This window comes from Drosophila hydei, unplaced genomic scaffold, assembly GCF_003285905.1.
Source record: "Drosophila hydei strain 15085-1641.00,03,60 unplaced genomic scaffold, DhydRS2 tig00000283-arrow-arrow-pilon, whole genome shotgun sequence".
In the NCBI taxonomy this organism is placed as follows: domain Eukaryota; kingdom Metazoa; phylum Arthropoda; class Insecta; order Diptera; family Drosophilidae; genus Drosophila; species Drosophila hydei.
The window spans coordinates 190,065-213,739 of NW_022045702.1; the positions used below are offsets into that span (position 1 = coordinate 190,065).

Below are 23,675 nucleotides of genomic sequence, written 5' to 3' on the forward strand. Positions count from 1 at the left end.
GATTTTGAACTATTTTTCATATGGCCATAAAAGGAAAATAAAATAAATAAGTAAGAAGCACGAATTGGAGTCGTGGCTGAAACGCTTCTAGCTAAAAGCTAGAAATGCATGGATTTTGGGTTAAGCTGCCAGCAGCAGCTGTCGAGATGTGCTGCAGTGCGACTACACTGAGCGAAAACGGGGTGTTTCTATGGAAAATAAAATTAAGAATAAAATTCTTTCAAATTATTTGTTAATGAAACATTGAAAGCATTTTGTAAAATTATAGAAATTTTTGAAAATTTTGAAAATGATTTTAAAATTATAATTTCTTACATGAAATATATAAAACAATATATTTTTTATATAAACATAAATTCAACACAAGTTTCACTTGCCTAAGGCGAATTAAATAAAACTTTAAGCCAGTTTCTCTGGATTTCTTTAAGTGTAGAGCGCAGTTTTGGATCTGCTAAGCATTTTTGGCCAGGCTTATGACAGCAGATTTCTTGTCTCTTTTTTTTTTGGCAGCTGCTGCAAAACTTGCAATTAGCAATTAATATTTAGTATTCAGTTTGCGTGCAGAACTCTTAAAGTCGCTGAATAATTAGCAGCAGGCAGCAGCCAGGCAGTCAGCCAGTCACAGGCTGCTGTCAGGCTGTGCGGATGGGGTACAGCTGGCGGGTGGCACGGTGCACATAAGTCAATTACGTGCAACAAGACAGGGGGCATAAAGGACTTAGGCAGCCTTGCTCGCAATTGTGTGGTACTCACCTGCATGGTGCCGGAAATCGTCATACGCTCGCTGAGTATCTCATGCAAATGCCGAGTTCCCATTGTGTTTCGTAGAGTAGTCTGTGCCAGTAGTCTGGTCGAATGGTGAGCATTCTCCACGTTCGCTATAGAGACGGTTGCATTTGATACGCGATAGTAAACCACTGCATCCACCGAAACCGTAACGCTATCCTTTGTGAGAACCTACAAGATGCAGTGGATTTTGTGTGTTTTTTTTTCTATATTTCTATGTTTTCTTTGCTATTTGTTGTATATTGTCTTATTTTATTTTTTTTTTCTTGTTCGTCTCTATTTGCGTGCTTGCTTGCGTTTTTTTATTATTATTATTTTTGTTGTTGTTCTATTGTGGCTTTGCTTTTTGTTTGTTATTCTTTTATTTGGATTATGCATATTATTGTTTGCCAGTGTGTGTGAGAGTGTGTGTGTGTGTACTGATAAGCTGCACAGAAGTTTAACTTTTCATATTTGTATACCCTTGCAGTGAGCTCGTAGCAATTGAGCATATAAATTAGATAGATTCTTGTTGGCTTATGGAAATTTGTTTGATCGACATTTGACTTGAGCTTGTTGGCATATTAGTTGATTGATATAAAGTTTAGAAATCATTTTTATTTCTTCTAAAATCTTTGAAAATATATTTTTTAATTTAGGTAAGCTATTGGAACTTTTGGCTATTAAAGAAGTAGCTTAACAAAATGAAATCTAAGTCTATTACTAGACAGAGTAGAACAGCTGATAAACTCAGTGACTTTCATGTAGGAAAAATTTATATTATATAGTCACGATTCGTAGTGTGAAAACAATAATAAAAAAATATTATTGATCGATTTAGATTGAATAATTGTATAAAAAAGCTAAAAAGCTTCAAGCAAAAGTTATTCGTTTGATATATAGTTATATATCTTTGCATATCTCAAAGTCTATCAAGATTATAGCCAACCAAAACTTTGCCTGCAAGGGTATCTCCAATTCTTGCTCAGTTTCGCAGCCGTATCTGTGCTTGGCTCGTATCTTGCATCTAAATAGGAATAATTTAGTGGCTGCTGCTGCAACTGCAGATGCACTTTTGCTTAGCATAGCATAATGCACACGAAATGCACTTGCTTTGGAGCGTCTTCAGCTGGCGCTTGGACGTGAACGTGAACGTGAACGTGAACGTGATTGTGGCATTTTCTTTATTAGAGCTAAGTGCAGAGTGCAAACTTTGACGCCAAGCAGCGCTGGCGAGCGTGTGAGAGGGCGAGACACTTTACAACAGCGAAACTCGTGGCTTTTATTTTGATTATTGCTTTGACTTATGAGTCTCTAAGTGTGTGTGTGTGTGTGTGCTCTACAGAAAGCCATTTTGCATTGTTTTTGACTATTGCATTTCACATTTTAGCTGCTTAAGTCAAGCGCTTTAGATACAAGTTGCAAGATACAAGTTGCTTCGTTTGTTGTTTGTTTTGCTTTGTTTTGTTTTTCTTTCTTTTTGGTGATATTTTATTTTTCTTTGTGATATGAGCTCGATAGCGATACGTGGAGCAAACTCAAGAGCTTTGACGTTACAGTGTATAATATATAGGTATGTTTATTGCACAAAAATCGTATATAAATATATATGTATATATATATATATCTTGTCTAAATATGGTACAGAAGTATATACAAAACAAAAAAAACAAGATTGTGGCAAATCAAAAGGCAGACAAAACGACGAAATGAACTTAAATGTAAAAGGAAAAACACATTAGATTAGTTCAGCATGTTTATAAATAAGATATAGACAAGAGAGGGAAGAGAGAGAGAGAGAGAGAGATTGGGGTAGCAAATAGATAGAGATAGCGATATGTTTTCTTTTGTACATGTTTTTGGTTCCTGTTTATTGGGCTGTTCTATGCGTTTGCACTTTACTTACTCGCATCTTCTATCTCTCCTTTACTTACTTGCAACTGCTATCTCACTCGTCCGTTATCGAATTCTCGTATTTTGTTGACCTGCCCCAGAGGCGAGGAAAAACAAGCGCCTATACCCCAGAAACTTGAAACTCAAACAGTTTGAGAAAGCCCATCAAAACTATTTGCACCAAAAGGCAAAAGTTTTGCCTTCGGTTTTTCTTCTGCTCTTTTCTTATTTTTTTTTTTTGGTGCTCACAAGTTGAGATTTTTACGACCTGGCTACATTTCGGGGCGGTTACAGTTTGGCTTACGGGGACGGGTGGGCGTGGCGTGTCGAGTCTAGACCGGTTTTTATTGTACACTCTGGGCCGGGTGTCAATGTTGTTTAGCAGCGTTTTGTGGCTGCTGCTCAAGTATTTGTATGCCTTAGCCAAGCAGAAGAAAAAACTTTTTTATTTTTCCATATTTGCATAAAAATCAACTGAAAATCAATTGCAAATGGCCGTCATTTCCCATTTCCCATTGCACACAACTGTGCGTATACTTAATTGAATAGATTGCGCCCAACTGTGCGTATGCTTAATTATAGTCAAATGGCCTGGACGTATGCTTAATTTAATAGAGTTCTCCATGGCCAACTGTGCGTATACTTAATTTTAACCATGCTCTGTTGACCTGCTTTGCGAGTGGGCAGAGAAAACACAATGAAAAACTTTAAAATTTTAGCCATTTGCAGTTCTATTTAACTTGCAGGCCACAAACTTTTTGCAACTAACTTAATTTGTGTATCGTTCACTTAAGTTCTTAAATATGAATATATTTTCAAAAGGCTGAAATTTATACGCAACGAATGAATGCAGCCAGAGTCGTGTCTATGCAGTTCTCTCTAAATCAATTTTCGAGAACAAAGGCTTACAATTCGAACAATAGACGGCGAGTGTATGTGTGTGTGTGTAAGTGTGTGCTCTGTATTCGTGTGTGGGTGGAATAAATTGGCTGTAAATTGTTAAAATGGCGCAGGTATCTATGTGTCTATGTGTGTGTGTGCATGGCATATATAGAGTAAATGAGCGAACAATGAAACGTGAACTGAACAATAGGAAAATCATTAATTTGTAATTAATATAATTTCATGGATTTTCATTAATTAGAAACAAATGGATTTTTCACAATTTTCATACATATTTCTTTACACACTGTAACAGCTAAACTAATGAGTTTTGTTGTCATATATATATAGAGAGAGATTTTTAGATATATATAACGATATAATTGATAATTTATTACAATTTGCACAGCGTTTAGCTAGAAATTTGTTTATTTTCTTTATGTTCTTTGTTTTTTTTTTTCATCCAAATGTAAATCATATTTCAACTGAAAAACATAGCTAAAACCGGATGCATATAGCTGACTATGGCTGAGGGGGGGAGCGAGTAGAGGTAGAGCGGGTTCGGTGAGTGAGAGAGAGAGAGATATATAGAGAAAGAGATAGCAATAGTGTAGAGCTAGAGAGTAGCGGGAATTGGATTAGAGATGCGATTTAATGCATTTTCCACTTATTTTTCGGGGGTGTTACGAAAACACCGATGTAGGCACTATATATGTATATGCATACTTCTATATAGATAGATTGATAGAGATACTAGTTCTAGGGTTGGCTGAGCTAACGGTATTTGGTTTTTACAGTTACGCTGGCGAGCGGGCGGCGGCTTTGCTCTTAGCTTTTCTCTTTGATTTTCATGCGTGCGAAATTTTTTACATTTTTCTTGCTGCGATTTTTGTTGTTGCTTTGTTTTTCTCTTTAATATTTATAAATTGTTGTTGGAGTGTACCCACATTTAAACAGCCTAAACCACGCAAAACACACATAGATGAACTCGACATGGATTGCTTGCTTGATATACATATATATATGTATATAAAATATATATATATTTGTATTTGTCGGCATATATGACAATATATATCTGTATATATATAAATGTGTGAATAAATATATATATATAGTTATATATATATGCATGATCTCTTTTATTGTTGGGGTGCGTACGTTTTTAGCGTCCTTCGCTAGTGCTCAAACAGAACAAATGTTAACGGTTATTTAGTTAGTTTGGTAAAGTACAATCAATATACGAATATATTTCATAAATTTGTCGGAAACTATAAAGCATGTATATACGATCATGTATCTGTGAGTACGTGTGTGTGTATGTGTGTGTGAACTAAACTAAAACTGTACAGTAAATCAAAACAACAAATGTTGTATATTCAATTATCGAATGATTTGTATTTGTACTTAATTTGAAACCAACAATATGTATGTGTGTGAGTGTGTATGTGTGTGTACGAGTTTTAAGAGTTTTTCTTTTGGTTTTTATTTTTATTTTTGGATTTTTTTTGTATTTTTTTAAGTTTTAGTTTTGACAGTAAGAAAGCTTTTTAGAATAGACATTTATGGAAATATATATATTTAGCATGCTCTCAAAAATATTATTCGAACGGAGGGAGAGTGGGGGGTATATCAAAAAGTAAGTGCATTTGGTTATATTCGTGTAACTGTTCTTTTTTTCATAATATATTAGCAATATCTTTTATTTGTTTCTTTGGGGTTTTGTTGTTGGGGTTTTTTTATATATCAAAAACAATTGTTTTGCTAAACCAAAACTAACATAGCTCAAAAACAAAATCAGTATATATATAGAGGTATATATAGAGTTATAGAGCGTGGGAGAGACAGACAGAGAGAGAGAGAAAGATACAGAGATAGACAGAGAGAGAGAGAGAAAGAGAGAGAGAGAGGGAGTTTGTCCCAAGCAGCTGTTAAAGCTGCTTGGCGGTTGGTACGAGCGGGCGAGTGAGCAAGACACAGTTAAAATTACACAAAGAGTTAGAGAGAGAGAGAGAGAGAGAGAGAGGTGTGTAGGCAGAGTGAGATAGACTGCTTGGTTTGTGGTGTGTGCATTCGAGTTCAATGAAATTTCTTTCAGTGTATTGGCTGGCTTTCTGTTTGCTACACAAAACCTAAGCTAGGTGCGTGTGTGTGTGTAGAGAACTGTGTGAGTGGGTGTGTGAGAGTGTGTGTGGGCGTGTATATACCCTGTGTTCAGTGAACAAACATTTTCACATACATTTTCAGTTTCAGTTTCATTCGAGCGAGCCAATTTTTATCATAATTTTTTTTTTTTGATTTTTGCTTTTAGCTTTTTAATTTTCCTTCCGCCTTCCCCTCCCCACTAGGCCCCGCCCACCAATTAGTAAAATTCTTTACTGTGTGTGTGTGCATTAAGGGCGCTGCTCTGTCTGAACACAGAGCATCAGGTTATAAGTTTCAGTTGATATGCTTAGCATTTGCTTAGTTCTTTTTTCGTTTCTTTTTTCTGTTTTTTTTTTTTTGGGTTTTCTAATTGGCAAAAAACACAATCAGAGTTTTTGTCAACTATGCAAATTGTAATAAAGTTGAAGTTTAAAGACGCTTAAAGACACCGAAAATCAACGAACATAAAATATGAAGGAATTTAACAATAAATAATAAATGAATGCGACACGAATATCATTTCGTATGCACTTTTCACACAAGAACAACAACAACAAGAACAACAACAACGAGAGCGCTTATGGTTAAAGGGAAAATAAAAAGTTGGCATTAAAGTTGCAGTTGTGTGCGGCCGCAGTGTCCTTCATGCGTTTTAAACAAACAGCAACAACAAAAACCAACAAAAAAGCGGGTATAACGATAAAACCCAAAACTGAAACCGATAAAAAAATAATGGAAAATTGCAAATTGTTGGCGGTAGCAGCAAAAGAATAAACGAAAAAGTTTTTAAGAAAATTATAGAGATACATATATGTGTGTGCCTATATATATATATATATATATATATATATATATATATATATATATATATATAAGGTATCTGGAAAGCTAGTGAAAAGTTGCTGTAAGCATAATTGTGTTTGCTCCAAGTGACGTCATCGTTAAATACGTTTCGCCTTGCTCTAGATATTGCACTTCGTTAAGCCTTGCCACGCGCATTTAATGCATATGATATTAAAAGCCAATAAATAATGAGGGGCAAATGCACAGGAATAGAAATCAAAATCAAATAAAATGGAATATGCTTATGTTTTGTATGTGTGTGAGTGTGTGTGTGCGTGTGCGTGTGTGTGTTGTGGTCTAGTGCACAACCAATGACAATTATGATAACAACTAAATTGGCAACATTAAAACGACAACGATTACCATATACGTAAATAGCATTTGAAACATACAACAAATACAACTATCAACAACAACAACAACAACAAGAATATTAAAGTGTGTGTGTGTGTGTGTGGCCGCAAACAAAATGCAAAAAGAAAAGTGAGCAAAGGCAACCAAAGTGCAGCTGCGGCTGCTGCTGCTGCTTCCTCCTGTTAGCTGTGTGTGTGTGGCTTAGAAAAGTATCTTAGCTGTTTGTGAAAAGTTAAAGACAGAAAGAAAGAAAGCGAGGGAGAGAGATAGCGAGAGATGGAAGGAAACCCAGTTACGCAGGAAAACGCAAAGGAAAAGAAAAAGCAAGAAAAGCAACTGAAATGAAAACCAAAGTAAACAGCATGACATGCGATAACAACAAGAAGAAGAACAACAACAACAAGAACAACACATGGAAAGGAAAATGCACACACACACTTGCACAGCTATGCAAAAGGAAACGAAAGGAAAGCAAAGAAAACGTTGCGTATGCGTAATTTACGCTCCAGTTGCGTATGCTCTTTGTGTGTATGTGTGTGTGTGTGTTGTCATATGAGCAATGTCTAACAGTAATTGTAGCTGTGTTTGTGTGTTCTTGGGAGCCAGACACAAAATCAAAATTTTTGGTAAGCAAATTGTGTGGCAAAAGCTAAAAGTTTTTCGTTTTTAAAGTATTTCACTTTTTTAGTTGGCAGCGTTTAAATGGTCAGCTGTGTGGGTGCTTGTGGAATCATGTGTGTGTGTTGGCTTGTATGCGTGTGAGAGTATGTGTGTGTGTGTGAGTATATTTAACAACAACAACAACACATAGACGAAAAGTTGTTGCTGCTGCCAAAAATAAAGAAGAGCAACGAACTTACCTCCTGTGGGGGCACATCGTAGGTGCGAGTACGCAAATCGACGCGTGCATATGAATCAATGCAGGGTAGTATGAAGAAAATGCCTGCAAATAGAGTAAAGAGATAAAAAGAGAGGGAGAGAGAGAGGGAGAGAAAGCATTGTAAAGTATTTAAACAGTTTCTGAGTCATAATCTGCAGCTGAGCGGGGCGGGGCGTTGAAAGTGACAGCCACTCGAGTAGTGTGGCCCCCAAAAAAAAAGTTGACGCTAATTTGGAGCAAGTGCAGCTATTAACACAAATTCTCGACGCCAGCGACACTTCAATTTGCATAGCTGCAGCCCAGCCAACCACCCACAGCACTCACCTGGACCCTTGGCACCGCCCTGCATAAGGCGACCCAGGCGAAAGATAACCGCGCGCTCGTACTCCTGCACCACCTGTAAAAAGAGAGATTAAGCGAGAAAAAGAGAAACAGGGAGTGGGAGAGAGAGAGAGAGGAAGCGAAACGTGAGTAAAATGTGCAAAATGAAATTGAAAACTAGCCGAGCTACGGCCATGAGCTGCAATTTCTCAGTGAATTTTATTCTTTGGCTTGCAGCTGCAGCACTTTTTTTAAATAATGATTTATCTGCATAGCTCAGCTGGCATTTCATGCGTAATAAAGTATTATGCATTACTAACTAGCTATTATCCATCTTTGTCCGAGTGAATTCTTCTTCATTTTCTGTTATCTATCGCTTCACACACTTTTTTTGCTGACTTAAATGAATTTTTAAGCTTCTTTTGAACTAATTGGCTGAGTTTTCTAGAAAGAAATGCTTTTGGCTATGCTTGAACATAAATGAAATCAATCAGACGAGAAGCTGAACTAAAGTTATCTGGGCATTTTCAGTCGATAAATTAAAAAAGTGCTTCTACAAAGATTTTCCATGTTTTTATTTGCCTTTTCCGAATCAAATGAAAGGCGGAAGAGAACCTCATTGCATTTGCATAAGTTAATTATTGGCTGTGTGTGTTGCCCATCCAACAGCCAATTAATCAGTAGATAGTTTATAAGTCAGTCAATCAATAAACCAGTTAATGTATTAATTATGGAAAGAGTCAATCATTTTTGAGTTGTTCAGTCGGTCAATCTGAAATAGGCTTTCAGTCAGCCAGTCTCTTCATCAATCTGTCTGTTGTTTCATCAATCAGCCTTTCAATCAAGTCATCGGTTAGTCAGACAGTCAATCAGTAATTATCGTCCTTCAATCAGACGTTCAGTAAAGTTATCAGTTTATCAGTACGTCAGTCCATCAGTCACTAAAAACCTAATTGTTCCATAATGAACTAGTTAGTCAATCAATCAATCCATCATTTAGTCATTTTTATTTAGTTAGTTAGTTTCTATTTAATTACAACAAGTCAGCTCATCAATAATCGTTCAATCAATCAGTTAACCAGTAAGTCGTTCAATCAGTCGTTTATCTTTTCAAAGCCGCTCAAATAGTAAGTCCGTTAGTCATTTAATCAATCCATCAATCATTCATTACAACTATAATCTTTGAGTCCATCTGTCTGTCAGTCATTCGCTAAGCCTGTCAGGCGGGCTGGCTTACTGCCTGGCTGCCTCGTCCGTTCGCTTTATACATTCAAATTATTACACGCTGCAATTTGAATAAAGAGTTGCATTTGATGGACGATGGGGCTTACCTTGAAGCAGACGAACAGGCTGAAGGGCAGCGTCATTATCACAAGTGCCACGGACAGAAATATAAGCAATTTGCCGCATGTCGACGCCTTGTCGCTGATTTCCTCGTCCGCTGCAGAAAAGAGTGGGCCAGAGAAAATGAAAAATTATAGCGCAAAATGGAAGCGACTCAGCGAAAATGCTGCAAGGTTTAAATCGAGTTAACAACACACACAAAAACAAACTGAAAACATGTATATATATATATAAATCTTTATATAGTTGTATATATTTATATATTTATCTTTCGCGACGAGCTAAAAATATCAAATATCAAATATCAAATTTCCACAAAAAAAGTTTAGCCAAAAAATTTGCAAGTTTCTGCTGTTGCCTTTCAGCAAGTCGAGGCCCCGAGAGAGATATCAAAAATAGTTGGTTGTACAGCGAGGTACTTCATAAAAATACGTAAATATTGAAAGGAAAAAACTGTAGCATACTTAGGAGCGCGCGACAGCTGGACCATAGAAAGTTATATGCAGTAGAAAAGTAGGTTGAAAGAAACATGTTATAAGGAAATAATCGTAGTTGAAAGTAGTTAAGCTTTAGTTCTGTGTATTTTTGTATTGTTCTGTCTGTTGGGAATGTGGATAGGGTATTTTATATATTTTTATATATTTTTATTGTTTTCTTTTTATTCTTTTTGTCTTCTTCGTTAGGCAGGGGACAAAGCGTTGGCATATGAGTTCCACGCTGAAAAACCCACTACTCAAAATTAAATTTATTTAAAACACACTTCAAGTATTTCTTTGCCAATACATCGAAAGTTAATAAATTATGCAAGTCATAAACATTTCAAATAAAAAAAGGCTAATAATAATTTGTTTTTTTTTTTATTCATTCTTTATTTTTCTTTTCCAAATTCGTGCGACTTACAATAGAGAAATCCATGTGAATGTTTTGCTTGTGTATCTGGAAGAATACGATAAATCAAATATATGTCAAAAATTAATAGGACTTGAGGAGTGGGCGGGGCGCGGGGCGCGGGGCGCGGGTCGTGGGGCGTGGCATATACTCTTTCTGTTTACTTTTGTCATTTTCATAGTAGTTGTTTTTTGGTTTTGTTTGGTGACGTGTTCGCTGCATGCAAAAGCCACTAATTAGTTAATTGGAACTAAAGCTAAAGCTGCAAAAACAAAAATCATAAATGTTGCATGCCATGCATTTAAATGCTATTTGCCGCGCGTGGCGGCAGTTGCAGCTGCAATTGCAGTTTGTCTTGTGGTTTTTCCCCGACTGCAACTGGCAATTAGTGTCGCTTACATTTTTGTGTTGCTCTTCGCCCCGCCTCCGTTTCGGTTTCAATTACAGTTCATTGAGAACTTGCAACAATGCCAAGCGCTCAGCGTCAGGCAAAGTGTTTTTAACGAGCTCACACACACACACACACACACACACAGATACGGACACAGACATCAAAACCAAAAGGCTGGGTGGCAAAAGCTGAAAATAGCTGAAACTCTGCGCAGTGGCAACTTTGATGGGTATTTGTGGGTAACTACCTATAGAAGAGCACGTTAAGCCAACAAGCTGTTAAACATTTCGCCCAAGGACCAACTTGGGCCCGCACGAAACTTTTATTGAAATTGATTTCGAAATAATTGCAATGGCGTTGACGTCGAATTTGAATGTGCGGATGCGGATGGGAATGAGGTGTCGGTTGGAAGCTGACAAATGAAGGTCTCTTAGCTACGTGTATGTGTGTGTATATGTGTGTGGCTGTGGTAATAGATTTATGGCTATGGAGCCAAATTTAAAAATAAACCAGCATCAAATTGTAATTAGCTGGAAGGGGAAAATGTATAATAGATATTAGCTTAGGCTACTTGGCTTACGGCAGCTAATGCACTATGTGGGCTGGTGAAAAGAGAATACAGTCATTAGGTAGTTGGCTTACGGTTAAATTGGCTTATAAAACTAGGTTAAGTAAGCGCCCACAATATATATAGCAAGGCGAGAGCTTAGTCAGAGCTAATCAATTGCGAGAGGGGTAAAATTTGAAAGCTGTCTGCAAGAATTTAATTAGCTAGCGCAAGACTCAATTAGCTAGATTCTACTGTACTTATCTGCTCTAACACTAACAGCTTCACAGCAAGACAAATATACGTTTCGACACCTTCTAAACTTAACATATATTAATGAGAAGCAATGAATTTCTCAAGCTGTTTCTTTTACAATTTCAAGTCTTTTAGCTCTATAAATTAACTTTTTTTAATTTTCAAATATTTTCATATTTTTAGTTTTTCTCTTTTCGCATGACATACTTTTCTATGTTCTTTTATTTTGCTGTGCCTTTGTGATTCGTAATTATATTTCAGCTATATTTAGTGCATGAATTTCTGCTCTCATTGCTTTCATTGCTTTCTCTTGTCGTTGATACTTTAATACTTGAGCTATATTTAGCTCGCTTCTGCATAAATTTGTAACGTATTTGATAAATAAGATAACTTTTTGCGTTTATGATAATTCTTTAATGGAAATGCGTTGCGTTAATACGCGCTGCCAGCAGAAAACGGCATGTGGTTCATAATTTTTTAATGACCGACCAGCCAGTGGCTGTGAAGGAGACCTCAGCACTCCCATGCCACTCCCCTTCTACAGCCCCCTTTTGACGCCCCTGCACGCATACGTCATAGCACAGCAGCCCCAGGCAGAAAGCTTTACGTGGAAAATGGGTCACGTTGTTGTTGTAGTTGTTGCTGTTATTTTTGTTGTTGCGGCTGATGTTGCTGTTGCTGTTGTTATATATGACTCGGTGTGAGTGCGTGTGTGTGTGTGTGTTTCTTTTTGAGACACTCTGATTGAATTTTGCATGCAAAATGCGTGCATGCCAAAAAATGTTTTAAGCCTGGCTTAACTGGCGCAAACCCTTTTGTTCTGCCTAATGAAGCGATTAGCGTGCATAAAAGATAATACATTAGGCACACACACACACACATACTTAGCCATACTTGATGAGCTTGCCAGACTTGGGTCTTACAAGGAAAATATATATAAGAAATTTTTGTTCAGCTCTTTTCTGATCAGTTGGCAGCCAAATTGCATCAATATATGATGAGCCTGTTGAGTGAAGTGAGTACAGAACGCTTGCCATTTCCGCTAATGAAATTGGCAACAAAAAGGTACTTATATACACGAGGGTGGACAGAAAAATCTATGACTTAACAAAAGTATAATAGTGGAAAAAAAAATTAACTTATAAAAATGTTCAATAAAATCAAGAGTTCAACTAAATTATGTATATATGCTTGTCTTGCTGCACTCTACGTTCGCCAATTCCTCAGACCACCCTCGTAGATATATGTATATATTCAAAATTCATGAAGACATTAAAAGCAGCGCTTCAAAAAATTTGTAGCATATTTTTAAGGGCAGCCGCGCAACAAGTTCATAAAGAATGTTTTAAACAGAAGAATAAAAAACAAAAAAAAAAATAGCCAGCAAGCAGCCTCAATTTTTTTTAATATATACACAATTAGTTATATGTATATGTGTATATATGTTTATTAATATATGTACAGGCATTTCCCAGGCATTTGCTATGCGCTCTTCCTCACTCACCTCGTCGCTGCTCGGCTCTGTGTATGGCCTGCTGCTGATGCGATTGCTGCATCAGCGCATGATGACTGTGTGGCAGCGGTAGCTGCTGCTGCTGCTGTTGCTGTTGTTGTTGCAGTGGCTGCTGCTGCTGCTGCATCTGCTGCTGCTGTGGTTGCTGTTGGTGGTGTTCGCGTTCTCTTAATTGAGGTGGCTGTTGCTGCTGCGATGGCTGTTGCAGATGCAACTGCTGAGGCTGCTGCTGCTGCGGCTGCTGCTGTTGATGATGCTGCATGCTTGGCGTGCCTGTTATGGGCAGCTGGTGGTCCCTGTCGCTTGTCGTTGATGCCGCTTCAACTTGTGCTGTTGGCGCTGGCGCTGGTGGTGCGAAAGTGCTGGTGCTGGTTGTGGCCACCACACGATGTGTCTGCTGCTGATGATGTGGACGATGCAGCTGATGATCCCGATGCTCCATATCCATCATCGAATCGGGCATCAAGCCGCGCTCACAGAACGACGCCAGTGCGGCGGCTGTGCAAGGCGTCTAGTGCGTCGCAGGCTCAACTCACGCTGGTGCACGCTGCGTCCTGAACGTGTGTGTGTCTGGCAGGCAGCAGAACAGTCAACTATTTGGCTTCACCAAGCAATTGCATGACCACAGAGAGCGAGAACGAGAGCACACGCACTTCCACTTTTCCACTTTTCTTTCGCGGCTCGCACACTTAAACAAATTGGATTGTATGTATACACACATACACACACTCACACACACACACACAAACACAAGCTCACTCACACGCGCACACACTACTCTGAGCTAGTTTCCTAGCTAGCACTCCTTGGCCATCCAGGCTGCGTTGTCTATATATATATATGTACATATATATAGTTCTATCTCCGATTTCTGCTGCTTCTTCTTTTTGGCTGTTGCCGCTGCCTCGCTCAGAATCCAACTGAAAGTGTGCTGGCAGCGCGCATCCTTTTTATCCAGGAGCAGAGCTTTGCGTGAGAGTGCAAAAACTTTGTTATCAACAGAGCAGCAGCAGCAGCAGCAGCAGCAGTAGATGAGCAACGTCAGCAGCAGTTGAGCAGAGGCAGAGGCAGAGACCGAGCTGGCAGCAGTTGTTAGGGTAGCGCCATTTCTCGTGGCAAATGATCAAAGAGCTTTTTTTGCTGCGTTGCAGCAGTTGCATCAAGCAGCAGCAAGAGCATTAGCTGCTACCCCTTCCTGCTTTTACCTTTTCCAGCTTGCACTGACCTTGCGCATTGTGCGACACGTTAACTTTTTGTTGCCTGGCCTGAACTTCAGGAATAAAGCTTACCTCGCAAGCTTTCGGCTAGGGGAAATGAGTTGAAGAGAGAGTGCAAGAGAAAGAGAGAGAGAGAGAGAGAGAGCGAGTGAGAGTAAGAGTTGTCGGTGAGTTTTTAGTACAGCGCGTACTAAAATTGTCCGTGGCTGGGGTTCGAGTCGACTCGACTCGACTCGAATCGCAGCCGATGTCCGTTTCGTGTGCAGGTGACAAAAATGTATTTATGACACTTGCCACGACTGTTGCTGCTGGTGTTGCTGCTGCTGATTTTCATTGTATTGGCCGCCTGTCAAACACTTGAGCGTCGCTTTTCAATTTGCGCAAAAACCCATTTTGTATTTGTTTACTGGCACGCAACGATATGAGTGGAACAAAAATTCTGTCTGCTGTGTATAGAGTAGAGGCAGTGTGTGGCTAAGACTGGATAGGGTAGTCTAAGGGGACAGACATTCTAATGAACCTGCTCGAACGCTTGTCGAACGCCGTCGCACATTTGGGTCACCAGGCATGGAGGCTTTGCTTTTGAGCCGTCAATTACCATTTACGCTTCATTAAATGCCACGCGCATTCGATGCCTGCGGCTTGCTGCCTACTGCCTGCTGCCTGGGCCTGCATGCAATCGGGCCAAGTAGCGGGATTCCGAGCCTGCCCTTTCCACAAGCAACCCCCATTGAGCGACGTGTTAAATGTGGCACTACAGTGCGTATGAGTGCTGTTATGTGTGACATTTATGCATACACAATGCCACACTCGAAGCTCCACTCGAAAAACCCTCTTCACTTCCACTCAAAGAGCGCGCAGTTAATTAATCTTTGGCATTTGATTAATGTGCGAATTGATTTGGGCATCAGGCAGCTCGTGTCGCAGACAAATCAACAAACACAACAACAACAACAATCAGCATTAGCTGTATTACCTAGGCACTGGATAGCGCTCTTTAACGTTTGAGCCATATCAACAAGAAGCACGCTCCATCGCATTCGATTCATGTATTTTTTTATAGACAAACCTATAAAGGAAAATAGGCGCCAAGCGCTTTGCATATCGGAGAAAACATTTTAAGTTTACTTGCAAGCCGCCATCAAATCAAAATCGAAAGCCACAAAAAAAACCATAAACTGATTTTCCGAGCTCAAAGAGCGAGAGTGGAAGGCTGATGGCAGACATCGTAAGGCAGCTGCTGCCTGTTAACCGAAGATGGAAAAGGAATAAGAGAGACAAGCAATGACAATGAGCTGAGGATGACAGAGCGACTGAGAAGTGCTACAAGGCAAGACAGAAGAGAAAAGGAATACGAGAAGAAAACTGTTATCAAGCGAAAGTAGATATAGAATACCCTAGACAATAGCAGCTAAATTTATATATAGAAACTCAATATTTGAAAAAGTTTTAAATAGAATCTTAAAGAACAAACTTAAGAAGGAAAACATCTACGCTCGGAAAAAGTAGGCTATAAAGTTGAAGGCCTTGTTATAGACACAGTTTAACATATTTATATAATATACAGATATTCTATATATACTCTATATATACATATCTAACGGATATTTTGTATACACGAGCATTTGTCTAATGGACTCCTAAATATCTTTGGTTCTGCCTTGAATATTTCGTGACATAATTACAGAACATTCCGCTTAGGTGCCTATTTAGAGCAGCTTGACAGCAGAAAAGGCACACAAAAAATATAAAAAAGAATACATTGTCAGTTGAGAGAATGTGGCTTAAAAAGTGAACCCTAAAACCGGATGCCGGTCGCATAGGGCCAGGACATTCGAACCGCATGTCCTGCGACGCGCTGCTTCAGTGTGCGAAAATTAGCCAGGCAAATATGTCGCACTTAGCCTGCTAACGGAAGACGGCCAAAATGCCTGACAGAGATACCAACAACGGACACGCACACAGAAAACAGACACAATGCCCTGGCACGACGGCAATTGCCCAGGCTAAAAATGGATGCTTGGGTGGGTGGCTTGGTCTGCGCCTCGTAATTGTTGACGTTTGCGCTTTTTGCTGCTGGCTCTGTGACACAAATGCGTCGAATTATTGTCATATGAGGTCACTGTCCCTGTCTCGTCATACGCAGTGAAAGTTGTTGCCAGTTATACACACACACACACACACACACATAAACACACACACGCACGCAGACTCAGTTACTCTGACACTTTGGCGTTTTTGTTTGTTTGTGCTGTAGGTCTATTATGTAGCTGGAAGTCAAGCAAATGTTCGCTTGAACATTGCCACAACAGCTACAGCAACAACTCGACTTACAACTTGTGGGCGCTTGTAGCACATTTTGTGCTACATACACACACACTCAGAACAGATAACAGCAATTGCTCATACGCCCCATAGTCCCCACTCGAAAACCAACTTTTACAACTGTTGCAGTCATGAATAGTTGAACAGCGACTCACGTAACAAACTTCACATTGAAATTACATATAAAAAAGGTTAAGCAATTGATGAAAGTATGTGACTAGCAGATACCCTGGAGGAAGTTGTCGGCTTAAGCACAGGCAGAACTAATATTCCAAATCTATAGACTATACCCTGAGTAATAAAAGTATATAATGATGCTTATGTTTTTTAGTATCTGTAAATATACCCTGTACTATGCATATTTTCGGAGAATTTTATGGGTTATTGAGAGACCGAAAAAAATGCTTCTCTTTTAAGAACTCTATTACAATTATAGGACATTTAGAAAATTTATATTACTGACTTATATAGGCAATTACAGGGTATATTATCAGCTATCAATAATTTCAACAGTCTACCTAAAATAGTCAGACAGACTCGTCTGCTTATGCAGCAGTATGAAGTTTATTCTGTACTCACTGAACTGTGGATAAACTCTTTATCATTGATATTTACAGGGTATATCAGTTATTGATAGTTTCATATGAGGCAGCTCAGATTGCCCAAGCGCCTTCACTCACAATTCTATTAGTTCTTTATCTTTTGGCTGGCTTTTCGCCCAGCCTCTCGCTCGCTCGCATTCGCCTTCGCTCATAAAATATGAAAGCGCAGTGAAATATATTCAGCTCGACCAACATAAAATATGCGCATTCAGTTTATGAAGCTGATTGGCCCCCAGCGAAATGGACGTTGTCGAAAAGTCGGATTGAAAGTTAAAGCTGAAGTTGAAGTTGAAGTTGAAGTTGAAATTGAGGTTGAATTTCAGCTTTAGTTTGGGGCCAGCAGCCGCATGGGGAAAGTCCCGCCCACACACCATTACACAGAGAGATAAAGCAAACTGCAATCAGAGGCTACTCACTAATTGCACTGCTCTTGGACAGAGGCTCGGCATTAATCGTTGTCACACCCACTGGCCTAAATGTCCAGCTGGGCATCCAATCAATAATTCATAACCCTGCACTCATTGACGACACGTTTCTTGGCAATAAAATGAAGACGAAAGAAGAAAAAAAACGAAATGAAAAATGAGAAATGAGAAAAATGCTGCAAATGCTCGACAATAATTTAGCGCGTCTGCCAGGTTCTGCTTCTGGTTTTCGTCCAGGAGTTGGTCGAGCCACTGCCGCAGCCTTTTCATCGACCTGCTGCTGGGCATGAACATGAAATGACTTTATCAAAGCGGACTTCCCTGCTTCCCAGTTACGCTTATTCAGTGGCATAGTTACATATAGCTACAACTATATACGCACACACACAGACACACTCACACACAGATATATCAAATGAATGTCAGGCGCCAACATCGGCAGCAACTGTCGCAAAATTTCTTTTGCACTTCGTTTTTTAATGCTCTCACTTAGGGTATTTATGTTTAGTTATTGTTTTTGCTTTATGAGTGAATAAAACTTGTTTAAATATTAGAAATGAATTTAAATTTGACAGTTTATATAATAATAAAAAAATATATAAAATAATAATGTATAAAATAAGTAAAATAATAAATAAAATAATAAAAATAATAAATAAAAAAAATAATAAATAAAATAAACTTGAAATAATTCATTTTTGTTATTTCAAATAGCTAAAATATTATTTTTTTAAATATTTTAATGATTTTATTTATATCAATTTCGAATTTATTTTAAATTAAAATATAACTAAATCATCAGCTGTTGTTGTTAATCAATTACTTAGTGGTTCAGTCAAACAGCAAATATAGGTCCTATAAGCTTACTTATTATATATCTGAAGTTCATCTTACTCGACGCTCGACTCCATATAGCCTAATTAAGATAAGTTGAGCATTCGAGTTTTTTAGCTTCTTTTTGTATAAATTTATATTGAAGCGTATTCAATATTCGACTCTTCACATTTAATTTTTTCACTTGTTTTATTTTTTATTTTGTTGTTGGCTATCTTTGCGCCTTTTTTGTGCTCTTGCTTCCGATTATGTCGTGTGGCTCTGTGAGTGTCCTTTGATATTGGGACGAGCCATGAAATATTGCTGTACGTGTATGAGTGTGAGTGCTCATATGTGTGCGCGTGTGTGTGTGTGTGTGCGTGACTGTATGTATGAGGTTATGTTGAAAACGAGTGAACACTTAATGAAATGATTTGCTTTAAAACTAAGTAATATGGAAAGTTTTATTAAAGAAGCAAAGAATATGAATATTCTCAGCATCTAATGAGGTTTTATATATAAAGTGCAGATTAATGTTCACCAAGTCTTCTCTATTAAGCCATTAATTCAGCTTAAGCTGAATTCATTCATTATAGATTTCAGAGAACTCCCAACTCTCCACGCTGATTAGCCCCTTGACAACAATTAAGACGCTTGTTTATATGAGCCGCGTAGCTGTCGTGCACTTTGGGGTCAGTTAATTGACTTGTGCGTTAACGTAGCTTTAAGTTGAGAAGGACATGACGAACAGGATATGTAAAACGTGCACAAACAATTGATTTTGCAATACAGACAAAAAAGGACAAACCAAGCAGCAAACAGCAGACAGCAGACAGCAGACAGCAAACGACAGCTGCCAAACAGGCAAATGCTGATAACGTGGCCAACTGGAAAATCAATTAAAGCGCAGGCCAACAAGCACAGGGTGGTGCAGTATATGTGGTGTGCGGTTGCTTTATGGCTGACTTAATGCGCGTCACTGCCCAGACTAGTCTGTCCTTTAGCTTGCCTCCCCCTTGCTACGGAAGCAAAACTTAATTATCAACGTCGGATGTGGCGCTGCATGCAACGGAAATGTGTGTTTGCACACATGTCTCGCTCAGCAGCTCCCCCTCTGGCAGCAGCAGCAACAGCACCACTTGACGCTGCCAAACACGCCTCGGCAATTTTAAAACATATTTCACTTGAGTGCATTGCCTTTGCCAGTCCAAGTAAAAATGTCCTCACAGGCAGAGCGAGAAGCGAAGGAAAATGTGAAAAATCGGCCAAAAAGGTAAATGGAAACGGGGTAACGGCAAAATGGCAAATGGTAAATGAAAATGAAATATCAACTGCGACGAACCACAGTAATTAATTTAAAAAGACCCTCGTTGATTTAATGATGCAAAAAATGCGTGTAATTCGTTAACAATAAGCGATGCAGATGCGCATTCAATTACGTTAAATATTCATGTGAATTTTAGCTTCTGTATTGTTGATGCATATTACAATAAGTCGATATTCCTGAATAATATTGTGCATATTTTATAAATGTGTTTAGCTTGTTATCAGCTTGCACTCTTAGATAAAACTTCTTAATACCTCAAATTCACTTCTGCATCATATACCTACTCTTTCACTCTTAACAACTCGCTTAATCTGCTCGCATTGGCCTTATAAATCCCTACTCTTTAACCTATAAGAGAAGTAATCATATATGTAGCTCAATTATCCGAGCTTCACCTACTTATTTGAAATATGTTTGCATTACTCATGCCTTTTGATTATGCCACTCGAAGCAGCTCATTATCTCTTACCATTACTCCCTTACCACGCCCATTCATTAGCATATTCAGTCCCTTATTAGAGTCATATTGAGTGAATAGCTTCAAATTACTCACAATTATTATTATTCTAAATTATTCAGTTGTATATGACGCAACTAGTTTTTGCTATTCATAACAATTCAATTTTATATTAGGTCGACTTCTTAGTGCTACTCTAAAGCATATAAACAGTACTTATCGATATTCATTTCAGCAGTGAATTACATGAGCAGAACTCATTAATAGTAATACTTAGTCGGGTATGCATAAATACTACTGATTGCTAATCACTCGTTTATCTTGATTGAAAAAGAGCTGTACTCAGTGATATTTGTTCTATTACTACGCATAAAATACTCATTTTATTTACTTCGACGGTACTACTCATTGTAATGCACTCGCATTTAATCAGCATTCACTTCTACTCAATCTCAAGCAGGTAGAAGTCATGGGAACCTAGTCTGACTTAGCTTTTACACACTACTCTCTGCTATATACCTACTACATACAGCTCATAGAAGCAAGACTCGCTTCTATTCACTGTGTAATATATGACAACTCACTAGAACTCTCTCAAATAGGTATTTCTCCATGTCTACTACTCTATCTCTCTTCTTCCCTCTCTCTCTCATTCTTATAAATGACGTGTAGCTACTACTTTACTCTTTCTCTCACACATACATAACTACAAGCTATTGCTCTCTCTCTCTCTCTCTCTCTCCCTCTAGCATCTATAACTCTCACTCTCTTCTTTCTTCCTACAACTACTTCTTACTACTTCCGCTTCCTACTTCTTTCTCTTTCTCTCTCCCTAGCATACATAACTCTCACTCTTTTCATTCTTTCTTCCACATACCTACTTCTCTCTCTCTCTCTCTCTCTCTCTAGCATACATAACTCTCACTCTCTTCATTCTTTCTTCCACATACCTACTTCTTTTTATCTCTCTCTCTCTCTCTCTCTCATTTACATTGGTTACTTGCAGCTACTGCTCCTCACTTTATCTCTCGAACATACATTAGCTCAAGCAGTTGTCGCTCTCTCTTTCTAACTCTCTCCATTTTCTCTCCCTTATAGACTACTGCTCTCACTTTCATATCGAGCTCTTTCCCCCTCTCTCGTATAACATCTCTCTCTCACTTTAAGTACAACACAAATCTCATCTGATTAGGAATCTGGCAAACATGATTAGCAAAGATTTACCTTCTCTATCCCTCTCTCTCTCTCTCTCTCCACCTAACTCACCGTTGAACTCTTAGCTAATTTGGAGGTTTGCATGCACAGCTTACCTCGACTAAAGCCAAAGCCTGTCGTCGACCCAGACGCAGTTGTATCGAGTGCCACGCGACGTGGCGACGCACTTATCTCGCGCTGGCTGCTGTGGTTGCTGTTCAGCATTTTGTTGTTATAGTTGTTCGAAAAGGTGTTGGCACGTTGGCCGTTGGCGTTGGTGCGCTGGTGCTGGTGCTGGTGCGAGTGCTGTGGCATGAATTGTTGTTGCTGTTGCATTGATCGTGCTGCATGCCGCTGCTGGCCAACAGCTGCTGGCATGCTGGCAGCTGTCGACTGCCACAAACTATCCGTGCGGTCCGATATCTTGAGGCCGTTTCGATTTCAATCTCAATCTAAATTTCAATTTCAATTTCAATTTAAATTTCAATTGCAATTCCAATAGCAATTGAATGTGCAAATCTTTATGGTGCAATCAGTGAACAATTTGTGTGGTAAACATAGATAAATATGTATATCTCCATGTACAGCTGCTAATTGCCACAAGTTGCCGCAACTGAAAGTTGCTCCAAAAACTTTTCGTTCATTCGAGTTGCGCTTTAAGCAACGCTCGAATGCTTCACAAGCCAAGAACTCTATTAAAAAGTTTCTGTGCCACACAAACTTTGCGTACGAATGCACTCGTAATTTATTTAAATGCGCCCAGCAACAAAGGCGATTTCATAAACATAAATGCAACCAGAGTTGTGAGCTCCAGTTCGGTTTGCTAATCAATTGTTCATTTATGAATCGAGAATGGTTCACAAGAGTTCACATTCTAAAAATCAGCTCATAAACGATTCATGAAACGGTCAACTGAAAGAGTCAACAACTTATGAACTAAATTGAATATGGTCTATGGAAACATTTGATTCACTAATCACAGCACTGGTTCAATAGCTCATTTGAATGACTCCGTTCATTTGAACTAATGCACAACTCTAATTAAAATGCCAACAACATTTTCGCTTACTCAAAATCGCCTGACTGCTGCGGCTATTCGTGCTCATGTGCCGGGCGATGCCTGTTCGCAGGCGAAACACGCAAAAAACTAATTTAAACAAAATTAAATTTTTTGGCTGTCGAGCTTCAGGTTTGTTCACTTTGTTTTTATTTTTAATTAAATTTTATATTTATTTTATTTTTATAGCTGTTTTTGTGTTGAAGCACTTGAAAGCTTTTGCTTTGTTGCAGTTGCAGTTGCAGCGCTCGCCGTGCACCGACCACCAGCTTTGTTTATAGACCAGTCCCAACTAAACTGAAGTCTAGTGTTATTTAATTTATTTATTGCCTGCATAGAAGGACGCCGAGCCCTCGTCTAGCCCGCTCAGGTTTTGCGTAATGTGCAGTGCACTGTTTGCGCTCGTCGGTCACGTACAATGGTCTAATGGGGGGTAGGGACTTCCGATTTGATGGACGACCAATTTGTGGAATTGGACAGCTATGGACATGTTAATAGCTCGAATGCAAAGGACGTTTCCATAACGAAGATTTGGCTGCACGCGCGGCCATACGTTTTTAGCTCAAGGATGCAGGATATGCACTGTCGCAAGAACGGAAAACAGCCTCTCGGTTATGTTAAATGCCAAAAGCAGCTTTTGTGTCTTTCTATCAACCTCGAGCTAGATACGATATGGTATACCTGTATATATATATATATATATACATATATCTATACGATGCGATAGATGAGAATGGCATAAACCACATGAACCGAAAGCCGAGCAACTGTAATTGTAAGCGGGCCTTGCGGCTTGCCGCACAGCCCGCCGTGGCATGCTTCATTATGTTCGACTTGGACTTGGTCGCAAAAGTCAAGCAGAAGCCAGGCCAAGTTGCAGGTGGCAGGAGGCAAGTAGGCCATTTTGTGCATGTTCTTAGGACACACAGCTGAAAGTATTTTGACTTTCAACCGGTTGCTCCCGTGGGCAGGCACAGCAAGTGAAAGTCATGCAAAGTCTCTTGACTTGCTCGCCCTCTCTTTCTCTCTCCTTCTGCCTCTGTCTGCCGGCCGCTCTCTGTCGTCGTTGGCATTTACATGCTTGCATAAACCTGAATATTTTATAATGCGCCGCTGCAATCCACCTCTGTGTACATTTGAAAGCCCACTGTCGACTCGTTATCGTTGTGCCTTCTCAAAAATTGAATTGTAAATATTTAAGTAGCAGCATTTTTATTTTATTCTTTGGCAGGCGTTG

At 39.0% G+C, this 23,675-nt stretch overlaps 1 protein-coding gene across 9 annotated transcripts in view; it reads right to left on the minus strand.

Annotated features, from left to right (window-relative positions):
* LOC111599682 (band 7 protein AGAP004871) overlaps window positions 1-23,675 on the minus strand; it is a 41,310-nt gene that overhangs the window by 3,667 nt on the left and 13,968 nt on the right. For 2 of the 9 annotated variants that reach the window (XM_023315434.2, XM_023315409.2), the window contains 5 exons: window positions 10,328-10,363; window positions 9,415-9,524; window positions 8,087-8,159; window positions 7,743-7,825; window positions 754-957 (listed from right to left, as the gene is read on the minus strand). In XM_023315434.2, coding sequence (XP_023171202.1) covers window positions 754-957; window positions 7,743-7,825; window positions 8,087-8,159; window positions 9,415-9,524; window positions 10,328-10,363 — 506 coding nt within the window. Of the gene's footprint in view, window positions 1-753; window positions 958-7,742; window positions 7,826-8,086; window positions 8,160-9,414; window positions 9,525-10,327; window positions 10,364-13,012; window positions 13,627-21,497; window positions 21,805-23,675 lie in introns of those variants that run through there. The other 7 variants (XM_023315428.2, XM_023315418.2, XM_023315460.2 and 4 more) reach the window with 6 other exon arrangements.